This window comes from Psittacula echo, assembly GCF_963264785.1.
Source record: "Psittacula echo genome assembly, chromosome: 1".
In the NCBI taxonomy this organism is placed as follows: domain Eukaryota; kingdom Metazoa; phylum Chordata; class Aves; order Psittaciformes; family Psittacidae; genus Psittacula; species Psittacula echo.
The window spans coordinates 116109992-116134089 of record NC_137735.1 but is presented as its reverse complement, the minus strand read 5'-3'; the positions used below and the strand labels follow the sequence as shown (position 1 = coordinate 116134089).

The 24098-nt window shown below is 41.7% G+C and overlaps 2 protein-coding genes across 5 annotated transcripts in view; one reads left to right on the top strand and one right to left on the bottom strand.

Moving 5' to 3' along the window:
* FGD6 (FYVE, RhoGEF and PH domain containing 6) overlaps positions 1 to 17610 on the bottom strand; it is a 72976-nt gene extending 55366 nt beyond the window's left edge. For all 3 annotated transcript variants that reach the window (XM_080638879.1, XM_080638880.1, XM_080638881.1), the window contains exons 1-2: positions 17433 to 17610; positions 4906 to 7345 (exon numbers count right to left, since the gene is read on the bottom strand). In XM_080638879.1, the coding sequence (XP_080495005.1) occupies positions 4906 to 7345; positions 17433 to 17445 (2453 nt within the window). In that variant the 5' untranslated portion in view covers positions 17446 to 17610. The remainder of the gene's footprint in view (positions 1 to 4905; positions 7346 to 17432) is intronic.
* A 173-nt stretch (positions 17611 to 17783) lies between these two features.
* Positions 17784 to 24098, top strand: part of VEZT (vezatin, adherens junctions transmembrane protein) — a 54623-nt gene continuing 48308 nt past the window's right edge. For both annotated transcript variants that reach the window (XM_080619318.1, XM_080619317.1), the window contains exon 1: positions 17784 to 17903. In XM_080619318.1, the coding sequence (XP_080475444.1) occupies positions 17868 to 17903 (36 nt within the window). In that variant the 5' untranslated portion in view covers positions 17784 to 17867. The remainder of the gene's footprint in view (positions 17904 to 24098) is intronic.

Here is a 24098-nt window from a genome sequence, read left to right as displayed (position 1 = left end):
ATTTTATTTCAGGTTTTATAACAGAATAAACTGTAAAGCTGTATAACTGAAAGCCACCTCAATCCTAAGGAAAACTCCTTTTACTGGAGAAGCAAACCATGGAAACACTGATTTGCATGAAGTTTCCTGCAAGGAAAAAAAGGAAGACCCAAAACACCCCATATGCTTTCCTGACCAAAAAAGTTCACTGCAAGTCTTTCATGTAGTTCCACATGCCATACCAGAAGTATAAAATAACCAGCCTGACACTACAAAATAGAATCATTCCAAACCTATTGTCAGTGATCTGACTAACCCTTGGGGAAAAAGGACCTCTGAGAGTGGCTTACAGCCCCAGGATGAGGGTGCCACCATCTGCATGCACCCAGTTCTGTCCCAAAGTCCTTGTGTCAGAACATCACTATTCCCAAGCAACAGTACTACCACTTCTCACCAATATTTTGATTTCACACTGATTTGGACTCTGATTAGACACCCCTAACTTCATACAGAATTTAGCTCTTCATAGTCTGTAAAAGCAAAACATAAGAAGTCAGTAAAACAGCATGTCTGGTAGCCAAGAATTGCTTTGTTCATTCCCTGCTCCAGAGCACCACAGCTGGGACAGCCAGTTAGGCTTTGCATTCAGCCTGGCAGGGGACAGGAAGCGGAGATCTGAGCCATCTGACTCACTCTTTACTGACAAGCCCTCAAATTTGGCACAAGCCCACCAGCTGCATAACATGTAAGTGAGAAAGCAAGGTAGGGAGGGGAAGGAAAAAAGGCAGGCTGAAGGAGGCAGAATACAAAAAGAAGGCCAGTGATAACACATGACTGAAGATAAAGAGGACTGATAGGAAACCTGAAGAGCCTATTATCAAAGCTATTCTATTAAAACCTGAGGTACAATTGCAGAGAAAGAATTCAATGTGCAACTAAGGGTGGCAGAAGCCAGCTAGAAACACAGGGGGAGATTGGAAGATAGGATGAGCTTTTAGAGGTAATGGAGGAAAAGGAACCTGCCTTCTTCAGATCAAAAACTAATCCATTATCATTTTAAGAAGCAGATGAAATTAAAAAAAAAAAATCTACATACCTGGCATCTACTTATTAGGAAATTAGATCCTCTAATAAAATTCAGTAGAAAAAAAAAAGTGGTTTTTAATGCATAAATGACACCTTCAACACCTAAAACGTATTTTGGGTATTCAAATCTCAGCATAAGTGTTTGAACACTGTTTTTTTAAACTCTATTTAGACCCTGCAGTATTTTATTAAGTTAGTGTTTCTGAATGGGAATTTTGCAATTGCAAAAAACCACCCCAAACCCTTCCCTAAACACCACATTTATTTGGTGCAATGTTGCTCGCCAGAAGCATGTCTCAACCCTAACAAAGTTCAGTACATGAAAGAGAAGCATGTATCAAAGCAAAGCGCTTAACCACACAGATTTCAATACTAAATTCAATATTCCAGGAAGGCTTTCATGCACACTTAATTGACTTCTGGGGACTCAGCCACCAAAGCAGAACTTGGTCCAGAAAACTAAACTTATGTTTTGCATTGAGATGCTCATTTCCGGAAAACCAATAGATTATTGTAAATCAGCAGGGGTGGGACAAATACAAAGCAGTATTTAATTAAACCAACATTAAGATTTCGAGGGATTATTGTCACGTGACACAACACCCCTCCACCCCCAAGCCCTTTCCAAAGAAAGATCCTAGCTGGAAACACGACACAGCCACAGATTTTGTCATAATCAATTGGCAGTCATGTACGTTTACAACATCTTGAAGGAACACTGTCAAAAGTACCCAGTAAATACAGTATGCTGCTCCCTGAAGGGTGAAGGAGCAGACTTACTCCACCTGAAATACAATTGTCTTGCCTAGAATAACATTACAAATACCAACAGGAAGCCCACAAGATCCAGAAAAGTTTAACTTTCTGTTTTCTGCAGCGTGACAGATGTTCCAAGGCACATTCATTGTTCCTTTGCATCTTTAGACTATTGGATAAATATACACTCAATTGTACTTTTAGTTTTAAGGCTGACGTGAAATAACTCAAAAATCAAGTGGTGAGTGACAACTGATACCCACCGTTAATTATCCAGGCCCGTCATTTGCATTTAAATCCCTGTGGGGAGGCCTAAGCAAATGAAAGGTATCTGAATTTAATAAGACATATGAAGTTCAGGTAAAACTGTCAGAAACTATTACCATTCTCCACTAAAGCATACTGGTTTCACCAGAGGGGATCAGGAGGAAATTTCTCAGTAACCACTAAAGTAGTGTGTATATATGAAAATTTTACCTCTTCCTCCAGAAAGAGATATAATACGGGGTTGTAAAGACACCATCAAACTCTTCTGGTAACGGCAAGCCTAGCATTCAAACTTAATATACTGCCTATGTGCTATTATGACGAGAAGCATAGGCAATCCATCTACGAATTTCTCAGAAGAACAATCTCATTTGTACATTGGCTTTAATCGTAAGATAATTTGCTTTGAGATCCCCATTAGCAGTGCATTACAGGAGCTCTATGTGCCAAGACCTATGGAAAAGTTAACTGCGTGTTCTGACAGGCTGGGGAAAACCCGGGCAGTGATTATTTCAATGACATCAGCGCTGTTTCTCTAACTGGTTTTATAATACCACCTGGCCCAGGAAATGATAAAAGGCTCTTAAAGAACTATGCAGAAAAGGTAAGATGACATTGATAAAAAAGGTTCAAAGGATTTGAGATAACAACGTATGGGAAAATTGGTGGAGCTGCCTGGCTGGCTCTGTCTGGGCAAGGATCCTTACACCTCCCAGGCCAGAACCAAAAGGAATACCTGTACCTGCTCTTCCTGGTAGCATCTGACCCAGGTCAGGAGACCTCTGCCCTATTGTGTCCCCTTTTTTTCCTGGGGATTTCTTTGTACCCTGAGATCTACTGAAGTAACTACAAGCATTAATTTGTTTCCTAAGGGAGTTTCTGACTATGTAATTTAGATTAAAACAACCACTTGTATAAAGGGCTTTGGTTATGGTTTTCTATGTGTGCTTCTTAAAGAAAAACACAACACAAACCCAGTTATGCCAAGAACAATGAGCTTAGGGAGCAGCTACAGGTAGAGATGTGCCAGGACACAAGAGATCACTTATATTCCTTTAATCACCAGTGGTAGTAAGGAAGGTTTGCATGAAAAGGGAAGAAGTATGTATCTCCCACACTCAGCAAGTTAAGAAAACTGAGATTTCACTCAAGGAGCAGCTGCAGTCTCACGTCTACCATGTGTCATACAGCAAAACTGTCCTTTACTTTTCCTAAAGCAAAAGCAGACACATTCACCTGGATCCTGAACCACAACACAAACCAAAACAGACTGCATAAACATAAAATATATCCTTATTTAAGTTCGGTCTCTTAGGTAAACCAAATCAAGGGAATAACAACAAGACCGTAGTCAAAATACCTGAAAAATACCCAAAGATTAGATTCAAACAAAAAGCATACACTTAGTCAGGAACTTAGAGTACACCAAAGACAAAACCATGAAAAACCCAACTGTAAACAAGAAGCACACTCAACAGCCACATGAATAAATACACCAATACCAAGCCCATAACCAGAAATCCTACTTCCCATTATAAGGCTTCATGCTTTCAATCAAACAGTCCAATGTTGAGATTATCAACTCTCTAAACAATCATTAACGTGGGATACCACTTAAAATATTTGTCTCCACCTGTATAAGATGACATGGTCCCCTACAGAATAGTCAGCTCTCAGATTCTTTGGAACATACGTATGCTACACACACATTCAAAATGAAATAAATCTTAGTAACTCTCACTGAAAAATTAAGTTAAATGTGACTATCTATAAGCTATCTCGTTTATTCTTTTCATTATCAATATATTATCAACAGTGTAAAGAAGTTTGCTGGGAACTATAAAATATACAGGCTGCATATTTCATTCAAAACCTTATTGCTGATTTCAGATACATCTTTAGGATCTGTAAAACCAACTGATTAGCTGAAGAAGTTAAATGATACCATACTGGGCGAAAACAATGCTTTACCTGCTAACACACTCTGACAGTCACAATAAGTGATGCTATTTAGGGAGAACATACGAGTTTCTCTAAGGCCCATTCCTCTTCCCAGCATACAGAGCCACAGTATTAGAGATATTAACATATCTGTTCCTGCCTTTTCCATTTAGCATCTGTTTTGGACATACCTATGAACTGGTCCAACCCCTTTTTGAATCTGCTGATGTTATCTGTCTCCACCACCTCCTGAGACAACGAAACACAGCAGCAACCTGCAGCGTCACCAAACCCCATCTTTCAGTAATATTCTCTGAGAGTCATGCAAAACTTGTGCACCACTATCACCCTTGCTGGGAGCACAGGGAGACACAGAAGACTCACTATATTCAGGGAGAGGCAATATCTTTTGCTGTGTCTGAAAAGCTTTCAAGATCTGATGAAGAATTTGCATACCCAAAAGCTTGTCTGCTTTCCCCAGCTCTATCAGCTGACCCAAAAACATATTATTCCCCTCACAAACCTAGCAACCATGCATTCCACGGACATTTATTCAACTTTGTCCTCAGACAGTGGTAAGGTTCATTCCTCCCCATTTAAGTATTCTTAGGTACAACTACATGATCGTGCCTGATTTGCTTTAATTAAATCTGGAAAAGCACATAATTGATTTTGCAAATTCCAATCATACATGAGGGAGAACTAGCCTACTTTTCCTCTTGACTCTTTACCAAATGCAGTTTTCAAAACAGCAGAAGCATATAGAAAGATATATAGCAGTGGCTGTCCTGCTAACATTTCATCAACTCATCATCTAAACACATTTGTAACAGCTAGAATTACAATGGAGCTCTTGAACTTCTCTTTTCTCTTTACCTGCCAAGTCTCAAATGCCTGCTTGCAGCTTCACAAAGCTCCTCAACTTCATAGAAGCCAGGGCTCTGGTCTTCCACGCTGCTCGAGTTCTGCCATTCAAAACAGAGATCTCTCCTAGCATGCACAGCAAAAGGCAAATTCTCATACTCGGGTATTTCCTCATAGTGACGCACGTTCTCATATTCTGGAGCACAAGTGCTGATTACAGAATTCAAATCTATCTGTGACAAATTCTCTCCTGAAAGTACATGCCCATCTAAAGACTCCAGCCTTTGGTTATTTCGCATCTCAGGTTGACTTTTGTTTCTCTGCCTCTTTTTCTGTAATGCTGGACTACTTATTTCTATGGAAGGCAGCTTGGTAGATTTAGCTTTCTTTTCATGGCCTACAGATGCTATATTCCGGTTGTTACCACCTCCATACCCATCTCCAGTGGAAAGGTTGGCAATAGCACTATCCATTGACTGGCTGCCTTTAGACAGAAATTTTTGGAAGTCGCTTTTCATTAAGCAAACTGACAGTTTCATGTTGAGAAACTTTTTCAAGCTATTCTTCTTCTGATGGTCTTTGCAAGGCTTGTCTGTCCTTTCCATGTCCACAGAAGAGAGAGATTTGGCCCTAGGCTTCGTCACAACAGTCAAGTGGTTGAAGCTGGTAGCAACATTAGCAGTTTTCAATGATTCAGAATTTCCTGAGAATGGAAGAATAGGATGAGGTAACTTCCAGACGGGTTTCTCAGAAAGACGTTTGGGTATGTCACAAGATGACAGTGCGCTTTTCTCCTTGGCTGGTGGATGCGTGAAATGAGATCCTTCCAGAAGACCATTTGATTTGTCCTCAATGGAGCTGTAAGAACTTTTCTCCACAAGCTCTGCTGAAGCAGCTTTTTTCAGCACACCAGCAGCTGGAAGGCTATGCCTCTGTGGTTTCTTAGGAACGATTTTTGGAGAACTTTCATCCTTCAGTTTAATTTCTTTATCTTCCATTTTTTGTGGGGAAACATGGAGGCTATTGGAAGCAGACAAGTGCTGACTGCTAGTTAATTTGAGTTGCTTTGGCAAACTCATGGACAAAATATCACACCTGACAAAGTTAGTCCTTTTGTCCACAGCATCTAGCATACTAGTATCATCTGTCATCGCATTCACGGAGTTAACTAAGCTATGGTCTGCATTTAAAGAACATTCAATACTTTCCACCAAATCAGAAGTTTTGTGTGATAACTGAGGCAAAAGATTCTGTGAAGCTGACTCTTCTGTAACAAGTGCCTTCACCTGATGCATTTTGTCTGCATTGTGCTGAGTTATCTCAGATTTTTCAGGTTGAAGTACTTCTGTGTTATTGTTATAACAAACACTCTGACCAAGGATATTAATTTTTGCTGGCTTTTTACAGCTTTGATCCACAAGCCCAAAGGAATCTTTCTCTGAATTAGATGGTTCCTTTGTTCCTTCTCCTGTGGTGTCTATGCCATCCTGACGGACTAGACATGCAGCTCGTGGCTTTCTTGGCTTAGGGATAGGAAGCACTCTTGAGCTCAGGACTGAAGATGTTTCAGAGGAGGCTTTATCAGCATCTGCTTTCATACCTATTTCACCTGAAAGCATACCATTGCTACTTACATTTTCATTTTCCAGGATTTCCTGGTCCAATGGGCAAGAGCAATTGTGGTTATTTACAGTCAAACTAGGACAAATTTCAGACATCTGAAACGCATCAGCAGTGAGCTTACCATCAGCATTTTCTTGCTCCCCTTTAGCTACCTCAGAAGACAATGAAGACTGTACAAGTTCCATAAACTCAATTTTAACATCGTTCTTGGAACTGCTGCTATTGCTTTTGTCAAGTTTATCTGCACACCTGCGCCTCACAGGACTGCTGTTAGGAAACGTACTATGAGTTAGAACATCCTTAAGTTTCTCTTCCAAAACGCTGGCTTTCAAAACAACCTGATTTCTGTTTGCCAGTTTTTCATTGTGACTGTCCCCCAGAGCTAGTGCGGTTTTTTCACCATCCTTGATGTTCTCTAAGTTTCCAAAGTGCTCAAAAATGACCTGAGTTTTACAGGTGTTCTCCCCATTTCCAAGCTTATGAAGGCATTCAAATTTGCAAGATGACATTGGCAGAATATATGCTGTGTTATGAGTACTCCCTTCTGAGGCTTCATTTTTATAGTTCAAGTGGTCTAGCGTTTGAGAAGAATCTTCCCTGTGCTCCTCAAAGCTTTTTGTGCTTTTTCGTGTAGATGATGGAGGTTTAACTTCTGGAACAGACGAGCTCTTGAGAACCTTTGGTTTCGGTGCAATTGCTGGCTTGGTTTTCCTTGCTGCTTGTATAACACTAGAAAGTACGACATCAGGCTTCGGCGCAACAGGTGGAGGCGTTGCCTTGTGTCCTACCACAAATTTGGGTTTGGGGGCCACTGGTGGCTTCTTAATTTCTAAGAAGGAGGGAAAACAAAGATTTTAGTCACCATCAGCCCACAGAACAACATCACCTGCAGCACAGTATTATTAGTTATTTGTAACGTTTAAATCATGTGATCTACAAACCTCAGTGTGTGTGTGTATATATATATTTCTCTTAAAAACATGCCTCTCTTCCCTGCCACTGCTTTTTTAGTTGTTGTCTTTGTTTCAACAGGCACAATCAAGGAGTGGCAGGAAAAGTCTTCAAGGGTAACTTGTTTGTTAAAAAACAGTTTAACTTTAGGAAAGTGCATTTCCTTGCTTAGATGCTAAAAATTATGCCAACAAAAACAGCAGATTAGCCTGGTTTTGCAGTTTCAACTATTATAATACCATTTTCAAATGGCACAAATATGTTAAGTGGCTCTTGTATAATAAGCTATGAAGGTAACAGAAATGTTAGAGTAGCAATTAGGACAGTTCAGTACCTTCCCCTACCACCTTTGGAAATGTGTAACCTAAAGTTCCTCTTTCCCTTCCTCTTCTTTTCAAACAATATTGAGATGGATTACCAGACCAGCTGTAGGACTGGCACGTCACTACCCACAGTTCAGTGAAATGAGTCTGTGGTGCGAAGTTAATGAGCCAATTTGTAGCAAGTCAGCACTTTCCTACTGTAAAAGTAAAATACTATTTCTGTGCATCTTATAAAATTACTCTTCCCAATATGCTACTGTCTGACCTAGAAACAGTCACCACTGCTATGACTTATGACCCACTTGACAGCACAAGATGACAAACCCTGGGAAGAGTGGACAGCCGGAAAAGGAGCACATGAGGAACTAGGAGATTATGGAGTTTCGATTGTGTTGTTGGTTTGGGATTTTTGTTTGGTGAGGCATTTTCTTCTGTATGCCTTCAACGTTTTTATATTGCAGGAGGTCACTTATGACCAATTTATTTCCATATGCTGGAAAAATTTCAGATTTCTAAGTGCCCTGAGTGATTTTTGACATATGAAAATTGACTTACAAAGTAAACAAGTTCCTTGTTCCATTTTTTTTTTTTTGGGGGGGGGGAGGTTGGTTTGTTGTGTTGGTCTTTTTTGCATACTACCTCTGGTTTTACCTTTGTTTTGAATAACATTTTGGCATACTTTCAGGAAGTCATATACATGTTAAATAAAACTCTCAAGCAAACATGCTAATTAGTGTTTCACATGCAAGGAGACTGCGTAACAAATTGATTTATTATCCCCTTTGAACAGTGGGTTTGGTGTTTTGCTGTTTTATCATGATTATTATTATAGATGTGCAACTGTATCCTAATCTCTAGCCTAGAAATACAAGAATGAAGTTTCAGGCTTGATTTTTTTTTTCTGGTTTGGATTTTTTCTGCTTGTTTATTTGAAAGAAACCTCGATGGTATTAAAAAGAAAAAAAAAAAAGAAAAGAAAAAGCCAGATGCCCTCAGTTGCAAGCATTTCCCAAACACTGAGCCACTGCTCTAAGCAGACAGCCAGAAACAATGTCCCTACTATAGAAACAGGAAAACCATGTTTTTCTAGGACATGAATCATTACAGGGTATCCAGTCTGACCCCACTTACACTTGGAATAGCTGTCTTTGCTGAAGTTACATTAGCAAAGACATAAACCCAATGGCAGCGACAATTTTTGAGACACTTTGCAAGGGGGAAAGCAGAATTTCTTTCCAAAGCTCCCTATAGCCACCAACAGCCCTACCAGCTACTGCAAAGGGTGTAGTACCACCTTCTGCTTCCTGTCCAAAGACAGGTTTCCCACAGAGTGAAGAGTAAATAGTCTGCTACGAAAAAATAAATCAATTAACCCTTTGAATGGGCAACTACCAATTCTGAACAGCAGAAGCGTGTACACTCACTTCCAGACAAGGCAACTGCCCATTCAGTTGTAGAATGAATAGATGGCAATAAAGGAGCCTGTTTTCTATGGTAAAAAAACCCAAGTAATGGATGCCCAGTTTGTCACAGAACACAACACAGTAGTAGACCTGGGCCATGTTCAGTAACATTTATTAAGTTATTAAAGCTCCCTGAAAACAGTGGAAAGACAGTCTGTTTGGGAATCCTTCCTGATGCCCGAATGAACAAAACAGATTGCAGAAGATACAAGAGATTAAATACTGGCTAGGCAAGTGATATCCTGTGGATTATTTGTCCCACTCTGCAAACTGAAGCCCATAAACCTTGGAAGTTTCTCTCGCTATAGTGGGACTGCCTAATGTTTTGCACAGCAGTCAAACTAGGTTACACTGCAGGGCTTTCAACTAGCATTTATTAAAGAGGACACTAAAAAGTTATTATATGATACCATTACCTGAATAGCAGATTCAAAACTAAAACATGAAAATGTAAGGGAATGCAAAGAAAACAAACCAGTCATTTATGTGCCAATAGTGGAAACCTGGATAATGAACAGAGTGAGAAAAATCTGCTTCTGTTAATAAGTGCTATTCAATACGATTTCTGAAGCTTACTAGAATTTTTCAAATTACTTCAATGTTAAAAAGCATTGGGAAAGACAGAAGAGACCAGCAAGTTGTATGGCATAATAAAGACACCACTGTCTGCTTTAAAGTAATTGCTCATTTCATCTAGAGTAGATACGGGTCAATGTATTAACAGGCACATTACAGTCTCGGTATCAATACAGATACGCAGTCAACAGCTCAATCAGAAAGGAATGTGATGAAGAGCCCTTTCAAACATAAATATGACGTGAGAGGAAAGACTCCAGGAAAGGAATGCATACCAGTAGTTTTCCTCAACAAAATATCCTTAAGTTTCTGAAAAACACATGTGATGAACCTGTTAGAAAAAAGTCACAGCAGCTAGGCAAGGGTAAAAGTATATTAGATTTCAATTAGAAATCAAGAATTAAAGTTCAGTTGATTATAAAATAATTTCATTCACTGTGTGTTGTTAAAAACCAGTTCTACATAACACAGTGCTTTAAAAGGCACAATTTCCCATCCTGCATAGAAAGAAAACTAAGGAGGAGGCAAATGTTATATATAAAGGTGTAAGGAATGACTGGAAGTCATATGAGAATGACTTCTTGTTAAATGACAAGCATAAGCAAGCCTCTTTAGTGAAAAACAATAAATATAATCAAAGAAATGTTATACAACCAATGCAAGGAGTTCTGAGTTGTTTGAACAATGGGCTTTTTCCTGGTGCCACATGGAACTGTTTACCTATGAATAGAGATGGTTGGCTATGCTTAGGAAAAGTAAAAACCTAAGAGAATTTGGAAATCATTGCAGATAGTTATTTTATGAGAGCCCCATACAAGTCTGCAGCTAAGCGGTAAATAATCCTCCGAATTACAAGGAGATAAATATCAAAAGATGAAGTGAGCCGAAAATATTTCTGTACACAACACCTGCCAGACTGTTAGTGACATGCTGTGTCACCTTCTGGCATTCTTAGATGAAAACTTAGGATGAATGCGAGGAATATAAAATATTCAAAGCCTAAAAAAATCACTCTTGAATCCCAAGAAAGCTCATCCTGCCTAATTTAACCAAGAAGTTGAGAAGTGAGATGGTAATAGTATATATACTTATGCACATGTGAAAGATTTTTGGTAACAGATGGCTCTCTAATGAGGAAAAAATAAAAAAGACAGGATGAGATCCCACAGCTGACCACTGAAATCTGACAAGTTCAACCTAGCAACAAAGCTTTAAAATTCTTATTAAACTCGAAGGATAATTAACTACAGGAACATCTCACCTAGGGCTGTGGTGGAGCCACCAGCACTTCGGGTCAACCTAAACTCACTTTCTGAGATGTGTAGAAGTTTCAGAGGACATTTTGCTCTGGATATTGGATTCTCTGTCTTGTCTTACTCAGGAGATCAGAATACAGAATCACAACAATTTCCCCTCCTCCTCCCTCTAATCTTACCCCATTTCTCCAAAGGGATTCCTACATCCAGCCTAGCATCATGGGTTACTAGTAATGAACCCAAATATAAGAGCAGAAAGTCAAATTTTTATCTGCATAAACAGATTAAATGATTAGGAGACAGAGAAGCAGCCAGATATCCTCTGGTTTGCTTGACTGGACAAAGGAAGAAATCCATAAATAAAGTGACTAACAAAGCTGCCGTCACCAACAGGAAATCTACTGCTCATCTGGAACAGCCAATACTGCGTTCAATGCTGAATAAAAAAAAATGCTCAAAAATACCAACGAACCCAAAAAATACCCTTTAGAAAAGTGGATTAAGAAGGGCATTATTTTTCTAACAATAAATAGCCATTAGCACCACCTATGCAGATGAATGCGTATGCCTCTCTTTCCTACTTCAGGTCATGCCACAGAGAACACATATTTGTCCCTCCGGTGAATTATCTCCTCCAGTGTGCTGAGGAAAAAGCAATACCCATTCTCATCCTGCTGAGCTCCTTTGCAGCCAATGCTCATTATTGCTCAACTAGCACATGCTCCTGTTCTACCTTCAAGTTGGTTTAGAGGAGGATGAGAACACCCTGTGGCAATTTCTGCTCTCAACATTTTGGCCTTTAAGAGCCCATTTCTTCAGATGGTAGGATTTGGCAACTGAGGACCTCATTTAAAAACACTTTTGTGTCTTTTCCTGTGCAATATCATGAATGAGCAGGACAGCCAATAAGACAGCACAGCCTTAAGCACTACTATTACCCAGCTTTAAATCTTCTCCTCAAATTTTTACCTCTTGTTATCTTGCCTGCCCAGCACAGGAATAGGGAGAAAAAAAGATATATTAAGTTGAACTGAGGTAAAAAATAATCAAACAGCACTACCCCTTCTGAAAAAAAAAAAACAAACAAAAAAAACCACACAAAAACCAAAAAAAAACCTACTGTTGATAAAGGAACATTTCCCCAGGTTATCCTTATGCCCACACTTTCAAAATTATGTTAACAACCTCTGCGCTTGGGAACAGCAAAATAACAGGTTATGTTTACCTGCATCTATTCAAGAAACAGGGCCAAATGGTTCTGTATGCTGCAGTGCAAACATAACTTGATATTCATGAACAGAGGCCTCTCTCCAGGTATTCAGGGTCCCCTATGGGACTGTGTCTAGCCATCCAAGAGGTATCCCCATGGCAGGGTCCTGCAATCCACCCTAAAGCAATATCTTTTTTGAACCACAAAACAGAAGGAAGACAGTAAGCAATTAATCAGTGTGACATAAGATGTTGACAGCAGCTAGACCTAAACTTAAGGTATGGGTATACAATCAAGTTATTATGGGGTAAGCCAAGGTGTGAATTTAACAAATCAGCTACTTAGTAGAAGCTGGCCACATGTATACTCTTTCTTACTACACAGTATATAAGGTTTATTCCTTTTCACCTACGAGTGAAATCTATTTCACATGTACTAGGAAAGGAAAAGAGCTTGAAATAGTTACTGCTTAACACCCAGCCTACTGCAAATGTACATACTGGCTTTCTCATGGCACCTTGTTTACATATGCATACTGTAGTCTCAGAGTTAGGAAATCACATCCGTGGGCTATATATGAAAATAATACGATGCCCAGAAGGTATCTACCAAGGGATCCATGTGCTGTTCCTTCTTAAGTGAAGGAAGAACTCACTCCAACAGCTAATTTACTGTTCCTGAGACTACTTTTGGCTTAAAACATTACAACTCACCAGCACAAAACAAGAAAGCCAATCTGGCTTTTAAAGAGCATGTAGGAAGAGAGATAATTATTGCTATATGTTTGGGATAGGCTCAGTGATTATTGTGATGGCAGTTAATATTAATACACTTCACACAGAAACAGATAATGTATTTTAAAGCTCCCATTCTCCAGGAACTTAAGTGTTAATGACTCACAGAAAGGCTTTTCAGTTCACTTTGCTTTCAGTTACAGAAAGCAAGTTTCATTAGGCATAAGCACCTCAAAAAAGTATTCTGACATCATTAATTTATTTCATGACAATGTGTATTTATTTTCTCATTATGCAGAGGCTCTGATTTTCTCAGGTGCCACAATGCTCAAAAGAAAACAAAAAAAGGAATGAGTCATGACATCCCGGAAGATAACACATGTAGTTTTTAAACTGTAAGGGAAAACGATGGTTTCCAAGCCACTACAGTTTTAGAAAACATCCTAAATAAACTGCAAAAGGAAAACATTAATTTCAAAATCTCAGGTTGTTCAATGACTTGTTGAAATAAAACAGGAAAGTCAGGGATAACTTTAGAGTAAGGAAAGGAGATGAATAAACAACCTTGTAAGATTGCATGCCGAGACAGAGCCAAGTAACTCTAATAAGAGTTGACATGTTGGAGGGTTAAAGGGACATTAAACCCTGTAGGTCTCATTTTTTGAATCCTTGAAAGCAATGAAGTTTGATTGGAAAAGTCATGTTGATTTTATTTATTCTATTCCTGCTATGTTTTTCCCCCCTCTTTGAATTACACTTTTGACATTAAAATACACTACATGTTTCTCATTGCTGTCAAATCAGATTTCAAGCTTAAGCTATACATTCTGCCCACATTAAATAAGCTGTATAGATTCACATATAAGGACTGTTTCTTCAGCAAGAAATACTAAATGTCAAACTCATAACTCTGAGCTTTTGTTTTTCCCTTTTAAAGGCAAAGCACATACTTGAAGACAGTACAATAGTTCCAGGCAGAAAATGAGTAAATGCACATTCATCAGCATTGTATATAAAGAACATGCATGAGAAAGCAGTGAGAGAAGAACAGCTATGAAAGAAGGTTAAAACCAGCATACAGGTTGATCACTACAATAAGATAATTTTTTTTAATTATCTAGAATACTTAAAATAAGTGCTACTGTTCTTTAGTTCTAACAAGGCCAGATACACATACACATCTTCAAATCTGCAAGCAACAGTTATGGCAGAACTCCTTCACCTATCACTGAATTACATCTAGCTCTGGACTGAGATGTAACTGAAATGATTTTCTAGAGGAACTAGAGAAAAGATATATAGCAAGAAACTGAATATGCACTGCATTACTTGGAAAGGCAGAAGGCAAGCTGGAACAGAGTTAAGGCCGAGTCATCAATGTTGGACCTTTCACATCAGCCCATGAACAGGATCCATGTTTTCTATTTCTCTCCATATCATAGTCCCTTCAAGCAGCACAGTATCTCTTGCAGAGTCCTGCATATCAAGCTGAAGTCAATTCTACCTGCTAATCCTACTTAAAAATATTAAATCAATGCAGATGATGCTGTACAAGGTTGGTTTGTTGTTTGTTTTTTTTTTCAAAGGTACATGAAATGTTTTAAAGGCACATTAAAAGAAGACACGAGAGACACTCAAGTCCTTCAAGTTAACCTGAAGGGAGAGCAGAAGGATTTCTAGGCACTTCAAGTTCCATCTGAAGCCCCTACACGTGATGATAAGATTTTTACTGAAACGCTGTGTTGCAATCAGTTGTCAGAAAGCTAGCTTATGCAGCACAAACGAGGAATAACTGAACTCACAATGAAGTAATTTCAGTGTAGGAAATAGATCCTACATATCACAGGGCTGAAATAAAAATTTAGGAATTGGTGAGTTTTTGTGTGAGCAATGGCTTTATAAAGAACGCCTGTATATTTTAGGAGCTAAATTCCACAGCAATACAAAGAGATGGATATTAAACTTTCAGAACTGTCTTCTGGCAGTCCTCAATCATTCCATACCCTGCCTAGGAGCTCTTCAACCAAAACGTCAAAAACTGTCATGACACTGTCAGTAGGATCGTGAATCACTGAATCACAAAATGGTTCGATTTAGAAGAGACTTTAAAGGTCATCTAGTTCAAAAACCCCCCTGCCACAGGCACACCTTCCAGGTGTGCTCAGAGCCCCATCCAACATGGCCTTGAACACTGCCAGGGAGGGGACAGCCACAGCTTTTCTGGGCAACCTGTTCCAGTGCCTCACCACTCTCCCAGTGAAGAACTTACTAATATCTAGTCTGAATCTAATCTAAATCTACCTCTTTCAGTTTAAAACCATACCCCCTTAAGTCCTGTCAATAAAATAGATGCTAAAATGAAAAATAAAATGAAAAAGATGCTAAAATACTGAAATAGCGTAGTGTTTTCTTGCAGTTCAACTGTACTTGTGGTCACCCAGTCCTAAAACCTTATTTGCTTTCACTGGGATTGGGTACCCGGGGGGCAGACCCAGCGAGTGTTCTGCTTGTTTCATCTGTTCCACATAGATTTTTTTATCCTCATATAATCCATCAGCCACAAAATACTCTTCATCCCTTCTTCAACAGCCTTCACATATCCGTCAGCTTCCCTCTTCCTGCCCACTAAGACTCTGTCTATGTCTTCCACATCAAATCCCTGACTAAATTTCACATTTTCCATGAAACTATCCCACTTCTTATTGATACCCTTCTGCATCCCTTTCTCTTTTGCTTCCTAAGTGACTTTGTTCCCCAGAACCACTTTCCTCCTCACCTTCCCCTGAAACACCACCATAACATAAACTAAACGAAGAGACTCAGACATGCAACCTCATCTCTGGAAGTGCCAAAATCACTGTTTAGTGCTAAAAATCTACCCAACTTTCTGCAACTTCGTAGGGTAACAGCTTTTAACAGCCCAGCTGCAAGCTCTTGAGCACCCCCTAACATTTATCTTTTATTTGCACAGATGTTTAACTCTTAAAAGATCGGGGTGGGTTGCAGTACCAGCACATGATGCAAACATAAAAGGCAGCTATTAAGCAGAGATGATATCCCACTTTATTGAATGCTTTTCGAGATCTGAACAAAATCAGTTCTGTCATATATATCAAAAATGGGGACATATTAAATTAAGCAGAAAGATGCATTAAACAGATTTTATTGTCCAGTGAACTCTCACTAGCTAAGAAAAGACCAGATAACTTAATCACAATACAGTTTGGGTTGGAAGGGACCTTAAAGATAATTTAGTGCCAACTCCCCCTGCCATGGGCAGGGACACCTTCAGTGCTGGACTCAAGTAACTATTTGACATATTTGAGAGAAAAACACTGAGAATAAGGTTGATGGTTTTGCTTGACGTCAGTGTACTGCCTTTTTCTTTAGTACACCCCTCACCTCAATCCTTACAGGAAGCACTTCGCTGCTTCAGGTTTACACTGTAATTTGTTGTGTTTCCACACAATACATCATAACTTACACATGACACCTTTTCAGTGCGGGAACAACTATTCTTATTTTTAAGAAGACTGAGAAAGGAATCTACTGATCTAACAGATGGGTGAACAAATGTACTAACAGTACACCACCTTGCTGCCAAATAAACAAAAACTATGAGCAACTCCCTCAAACACCGGGAGCTCTTGTTTTAGACGAAAAATTTGCCTTGCAGCTCTTTCAGCAGTAAAATCTGGCAGCGGACAGCAAACGGGGGAGAAAAGGTAAGGAAAGCACTGAAGTAGGTCACTTCAAACCAGCAGCTGGCAAGCCCAAGAGGGAACGCTCTCCAGTACCCCTGCCTCAGCGGGAGGGCTCCAGCCAGTACCAGCCCGACCGAGGCAGGTATAACTGGAAGCAAAGCCGGGGCTTTGACGCTGACAAGCTTCGGCAGCGCTTCGAAGTCAGACGGAGCGATAACCCCGAAACCCAGCGCCGGCCCGGCGGACGCTCCGTCGCTGCCTCAGCCCCACGCGAAGCAATTCGTTCGCTCCGTCGCCGGAGAGGCGAGACCGAACGGAGCCGTCCGTGTGCGCGGGGAGCCCGCACAGCCCCGAGGCCGAATGTCCCGGGGGGAAGAGGGAAAGGAGCGCCCGTAGTGGCCCCTGGGGCAGTGCTGCCCGACGGGCCGGCAGCAGGGTGCGCTCGGGCCACCTCCCTGTGTTTCCTCCTGGGCGATGGGGGAACGTAGCGCCCGGCCCCGTCGCTGCGGTGTTGAGGAGGGCAGCCGGACGCAACCGGTCGGCGCTGCCGGGACAAGGAGGGCAGCGACGGCACCTCCCTCATCCCTCTCCCCACCGCCGCGGCGCTTGGCCCCGCTGGCCACCACGGGGTGAGGCAAAGCTCCCGGCCGGGCGGGCGGAAGGGAACCGCCGCTCCCCAAACTTTCCCCGGACACTCACCGGCGGAGCTCATGATGGTCCCCAAGCGCAGCGCCGGCTTCCCCCTCGTCCCTTACGCCACGGCCCCTCTGAGGGCTGAGGAGAAGGAGCCCATTGTTCCCCCACGCAGCCACCCAGCCACAGCAGCAGCAGCAGCCCCCGCCCGCCGCCGCATACCGCCCCGCGGCTACCGGCACTGTGAGAGCCCGCAGCGCTCGCCGGCAAAACCGCAGCCGCCGCACAGCGGCGCCCCCTGCCGGGCCCGCTCCGCGCACTGCACCGCCCCCGGTCCCCTGCCCGCCCCCCGGTCCCCCGGAAGCGGGTCTCGCGGTGCCTCCTGGGGGCTGTAGTTCTCCCCGGCGCCAGGCAGGGCCGGGCCGGGCGGGGAGGGGCAGCCAGCGGAGCGGCGGACTCTGTTTCCCAGAGTGCCCACAGGGGGTGGCATGGCGGAGAAGGATGACACCGGAGTTTGACGAAGAAGTGGTGTTTGAGGTGGGCGCGGGGGCCACCCGGGGCGGGTTGGGCCCGTGTCTCTCCGCCCCTCGCCAGGGCGTTGCGCCGCTGTCCCCGGGGGCGGTGTGTGCCGGGCGGGCCGAGGTGGCCGTTGGGCGTGAGGCGGGCGTGGGGCCCGGCCGGGGCAGCGCCTGTCGCGCCGGGGCAGCGGGACCGGCAGGTCGGGACGGTGCTCACCGGGACAGGCGGGACGGCGCGGGGTGGCCCTCGCTCCAAAGCATCCCCGGGGCTGGAGGCGCGCTACTCCGCCCAGGCCGCTGGCGGGAGAGGGAGCCGGGCCGGGGAGCGCTTGGCTGGGGAAAGGGCGATCCTTTGTGCGGCTGCCGCCGGAGCTGCCTGGCCCCTCGTTTGGGCTTGCCGGCCTGGGGACCTCGGCGAGAGATCTCGGGAGGCCAGTGTCTGCGGGTGTCCCCCCGAGCCGCCTGCGCCGGCCTTTGGGGACTGTTCGGGGAGCTTTATGGGCTGAGGAGGGGCGCACGGCCGGCCGGGGTGCAGGCGAGGTGGGGCTTCCCGCTCTGCACTGACACTGAGCTGCGGGGTCAGGGGCTAGGGTGGTGAATCCACTGTGTAGCTAATAAACCCAGCTTCTAAATCTGTGTGATTCACGTAAAAGGTACATTTCAGCATGCACTCACCTGTGTAGTAAGTACTGAAACCACTTAATCTTAGAATCATAGAATGGTTAAGGTTGGAAAGGACCCTAAGGTCATCTAGTTCCATCCCCCTGCCATTGGCAGAGACACCTTCCAAGCGTTTGTGTTATTTGCAGGGTTTGCATAAAACTTTTACTATTACATTGCATGCGTTGTTGGATAATGGGGCTTCAGCATCATCTTGGTCTTATTTAAATCAGTTGCTAAATACTTATGCTGTTGCAGTTGGGTAACAAAAGTAGACCAGTTTGCAGCAGGTAGGTGTAATTTCATCTTCATGGAGGGCACACCTGATTTCACAGGTGTACAGAGAAAGTGGCTGTAGAGAAATACTGTCTTTAAAATAATTAATTATTATAACAGTAATAAGCTTTCCATTTTTACCAGGAAGGAAAAGCTCCTTACATAACGAGTGATTTTTTTTATTAGCTGTGGTAAGTACTGGGCTATGGTCTGTACCATAAAGTTTTGTGTTTATACACAAGCTGCCTTGAATCCTAACAATAAAATTTGTTCTTTATATTGCTGCTATGTTAAATCGCTTCCCTTAATGGCATAAATCCATGGTGAGAATTTATTTCACGACTATAATGCCTGCCCTCTGTATTTCCTTCTTCAGTAAAAGTGATATTTATTCTACAGTTCCACAGTTCATGCAGCAGTTTCTCTTTTGATGGAAAACATTCTGCTGTATAGGGAGCAAAAAATCTCCCTGCATGTGCATATGAACTTCACTCTGTGTTTTCGGAATGGTTTTCCATTGCTAGTAAAGGCTCTCTGATACATTACTGTATCAAGTATGCGTGTGTCTATATACACGCAATTATATTGAGTGACACAGTAATGTATATTTCGTATATTAGGGTACAACTGTAACATCAGGTAAGCAATGGGAGGCAAAATACATGGTTGGGGGCTTTTTTGCTGGTTGATTGGTTGGGGTGAAGAGCTGGGTGAGATATGTGCTGGTAAGAATGAGTACCATGGAATACTTGCAAAAATTATCTTCAGAAATGCTCAGCAGGGTTCATGGTATTGTAAAATGAAGGTTTCATAGAGAATTATGAATGTTCTCCACACAAGTGAGCCAGAGATGGCAATTAGCAAGGAGATGAAAAATATTTCAATAGTTAATGCTACCACATGTTTGTTTTTTAATTACTGTTTGTTTTTTTTTTCTTGGGCCTCAGATTCTCCCTGTTAATTATTTGTGGTTTCTGGTAAGCATCTATATTTTTTCTGCACCTTAGCAGGTCACTTCCCATGCTGTTCTTCAGCAGTTAGTGTTGAAAGGAAGCCATCAACATGTAGACCTAGACTACTGTGAACAGCTGTTTCCTCTGTGCTTTTGGAGCTCTTGTGAAGAAGATATCAGTCAATACTACAAGTAGTAGTGTTGTGCTGACAAATGCATAATCAGGAAAGAAGTGGTCCTTTAGGTTTTTTTATACCTAACAGAATGGGTAGGAGAGAGAAAAGATCACCTGTTCCACAGCACAGTTATGCCCAGGGATATTTTCTGCACGTTTTGCAGGTCAGAGCTCCATCCAACAGGCCCTGAATACATCAATAACACCTGCCCACATTACAGATTTTGCAGCATCAAAGAGATGATGGCCCACTGATAGGTATTTATGAGTTTCCAAGGACTGATCATTTTTCTCACTATCAAAGTATCTTTCACATTAAAGTATCTCTGAAGGAAGGGACGCACAAACATGGCATCGCTGCTCTGGGAAGGCAGTGTTTTCCATCCAGTTCAAGTGCCATTGTAGATCATTGTGATTGAATAATGGACAATTTATCCAATAGGTGCTGCCATGCTCTACTCGGTTTATAAGTGAATTCTTACAGCAGCCAGCCATTTTCATTCACCAACTGCGTAGTCCTCAGCGCTTCAGTTCCTGCATTTGTTACAACCAGTTGTTCTTGCAATTAAAATGCTACAAATGTTGGGGGGAGACAGAACCCAAGCAGCACAGAGGTGCCCCTGATGTGCTTGGCTTGGGCTGGTCTGTCAGCAGCGTGTCAAACACTGTTGTGGTGTAGTTTGTATTAAAACGTGAGGAATGATGAATGACATTCTATATTAATGTCTGTCTTAATTTATTAAGGGAGATAATGAGATAGGAAATTTGATGTTAAGTTACTTGAGATTAGTTTTTTACAAAATCAGCTAGAAGTCAAAATGGTGCAGTTAGTGTGGGGTGCACTGCAGTTACAGTGTGCCCCAGAGTCCTCTGGAAAGTTGCAGTGTTTTGTGTATTTTGAAGCTGGAATTGTATGAGGTTTTTTGTTGTTGTTTGGACAATGACATCTTGTTTTATTTTTTTTAATGTATAAATTAAAGAAGATCCTTGCTCAAACTGTCTAAATTTCTGCATCGTTATTCCACTGGAGGGACTGTGTCAAAACTTCATTGTTCTGATAGTTAATAACTGCCATCTGGCTTCTGACTTGAAATTTATTTATGGCCACTTCATACCATGTGCACTTCTGATAATACTGTCCATTAAAATATATAGTTACCTTTCTCTAGAATTTACATCTCCTAATGTATTTATAGAAAACAATCTTATCCTTGCTGAGGATTTCTGTAAGCTGAATAATCCAATATGTTTTAGCTTCCTTTCACAAAACAGATTTTCCTGTTCTTCAGTTTTGTTTGGGGTTTTTTGTTTGTTTGGGTTTGGGGGAGTTTTTGCATCTACTTCAGTTTGGATTCATCATTCTTTACCTGAACTTGGAGTGTGGTACTTTGCATTCTTACTGAGGTCTTGTACAACTATTTTCACATGCTTCTGCTGGGAATACTTTGTTTCTTGTATCCTAGGCCTACAAACAACTTTTTCAAGTCTTCATATTGTTTGACTTGGTTGTAATGCAATAGGGTAAGCACTCATGTCTATCCTTATTTTTATCAAAGTTTCCATGTAATTTTTTTTTTAAATCCTTGGGATTTTTTTATATCCTTAATATTCAATTTTTTTCAGTATTCAGTATAGGGGAATATGAAATAGTTTGTTTTTATTAGTCCCTCTGTAAAGTCTTGCTGTTGTTTGCTGTTAAATTACATGCCATTATCAGTAGCTACTCAAGGTCATCCAGTTCTTTTTGTATGATGTTTCAATCCTTTTCTTTGTGTTACTTGGTGTTACTGGGAAATTTCATTAGCATGCTTTTTGGTAAAAGGTTAATTAAGGAAAATACAAAAGCTTTGACCAAAGATTCATTCCTCAGGAACTCCATTAGTATCCTTCTGATCTGATAGCTTTCCGTTCAGCATAACCCACTGTTATCTCTGCCATCTACATATTTGGTTCCTTTCCCATCTTTTTCACCTTAACTGATACGGCACAGTATCAAAAGACCATACCCCATATGGCACAGTACCAAAAGTCCATATAAAACTTCCTGCATTTCCTTTATCTGGAAAAATCAGCTGCCTTGTCAAAGAAAGGTGTCAAGTGAGTTTGGCACACTCTATCTCTGGTGAACCTATGTGATATCTTCCGTTATGATGATCATCTGTTTTCTGTTTTGTCTTTGAATTTTGCAAGAACAAATAATTATTCTCAGTAGCATGCTGCTCTTGATCAGATTCATAGGCCTGACATATTCCTGATTGGGTTGGGTTTTTTTCTCCTTGTAAATATAGGTGCTATTTTTGCCTTTTTCCACTTTTGAGTTAATAGATGTATTAACAATCCTTTCTGCTGTATCTTTGATCTCCTGCCCGTGCCCATTCTTTCAGAATACTGGGATGAAGGTGATCCAAACACTGCTCTTTGAGTGCATTTTCAGCTTCCTATTTTTGCTTCCAGCTAAGTCATTTGTGAGCTTGTGGAAGTTTGGTTTTTACATTTGAATGAATATTAAAGCTATGCTCACAGAATCACAGAGTGGCTGAGGTTGAAAGGGACCTCTGGAGGTCATCTGGTTCAACCTTCCTGCTGAAGCAGGGTCACCTAGAGCAGGTTGCCCAGAACTGTGTCCAGATGGCTTCATGACTATGTCACCTAAATGGTTCTGGTGGAAGGTTTGGGGCTGACTTTTGTTGCTTTCCATTTTAAGGCTCTGTGTGCAGGAGAAAGTTAATCCATGCAAGATTTTTCACCAGACTGCAGAAAAAAAATGAGATTTTGACACTCAAAATCTCTAACTGCTAGCACCGTAGGTTTTTAAGGACTTTTTCGTACACAATGTTTGAAATACAAAGCTTTTCCTGTAGAACTATAAAATATAGTACTGAACTAGGTTTGTTGGTTTTTGGGGGGTTTTGTGGGTTTTTTAAATTCTAATTAGGAAAGACAGCTTTCCTCACTTGAGACATTGTTTTAATTAACTCGTGAGTCCTGTGCCATTCCTACAGCAAATTCTGTCCATATTATTTACTTCCACAGCTTCTCTGGGCAACCTGTTCCAGTGTCTCACCACCCTCACAGTAAAGGACTTCTTCCTAATACCTAATCTAAATATACCATTTTCATTTTAAAGCCATTCCACCTCGTCCTGTAATTACATTCCCTCGTTAAAGTCCCTCTCCAGATTTCTTGTAGGCCCCCATTAGGCACTGGAAGGCTGCTAAGGTCTCCTTTAAGCCTTCTCTTCTTCAGGCTGAACAAGCCCAACTCTCTCAGCCTGTCTTCATAGTAGAGGTGGTTGTCCAGCTGCCTGATCATCTCTGTGGCCTTCCTCTGGACTCATTCTCACAGCCAAAAAGGACTGTCATGGTTTAAATCTGGCTGGTAACTCAGAACCGTACAGCTGCTTGCTCACCCTCCTCCTTCCTCCCCTGCAGGTGGGATGGGGAGGAGAATCATACAATCAAAGAATGGTTTGGGTTGGAAAGGTCCTTAAGAGCATCTAGTTCCAACACCCCTGCCCTGGGCAGGGACACCTTCTACTATGTCAAAAGAATGTAAAACCCATGGGTTGAGATATGAACAATTTAATAACTAAAGTACAATATATTACTACTAGTACTATTAATAATGATGATGATAAGAGGAGAGAATATAAGACTAAAAGGGGAGAGGCCCAATACAATTGCTCGCCACCCACTGACCAGTACCCAGCCCAACCCAAGATTTTATGTTGGGGCCCCAGATCTGAATGCAGTACTGCAGGTGGGGGTCTCAGGAGGGCAGAGTAGAGGAGGAGAATTGCCCTGTCCCTGGCAGTGTTCAAGGCCAGGCTGGATGGAGCTTTGAGTAACCTGATGTAGTGGAAGGTGTCCCTGCCCATGGCAGAGGGTTTGGAACTGAATGATCTTAAGGTCACTTCCAACCCAAACTATTCTATGATTCCATGAATCTATAATAGGTGTGCTTATTTCACAGCCAGCTCTTGCTCAAGCAGCCATCCTCATCCATCATTGGAGGAAAATATGCACAGAAATGGAATTACCCTTTCCAGAGTCTGGAGAGACATTGTCTGCATTCTTTGTCTTCTTGCTGTAGTGGAAGAGGCTAACGTGAAAATAAGTCCTGAAATAGTGGAGGAGTCCTTTACAAGCAGC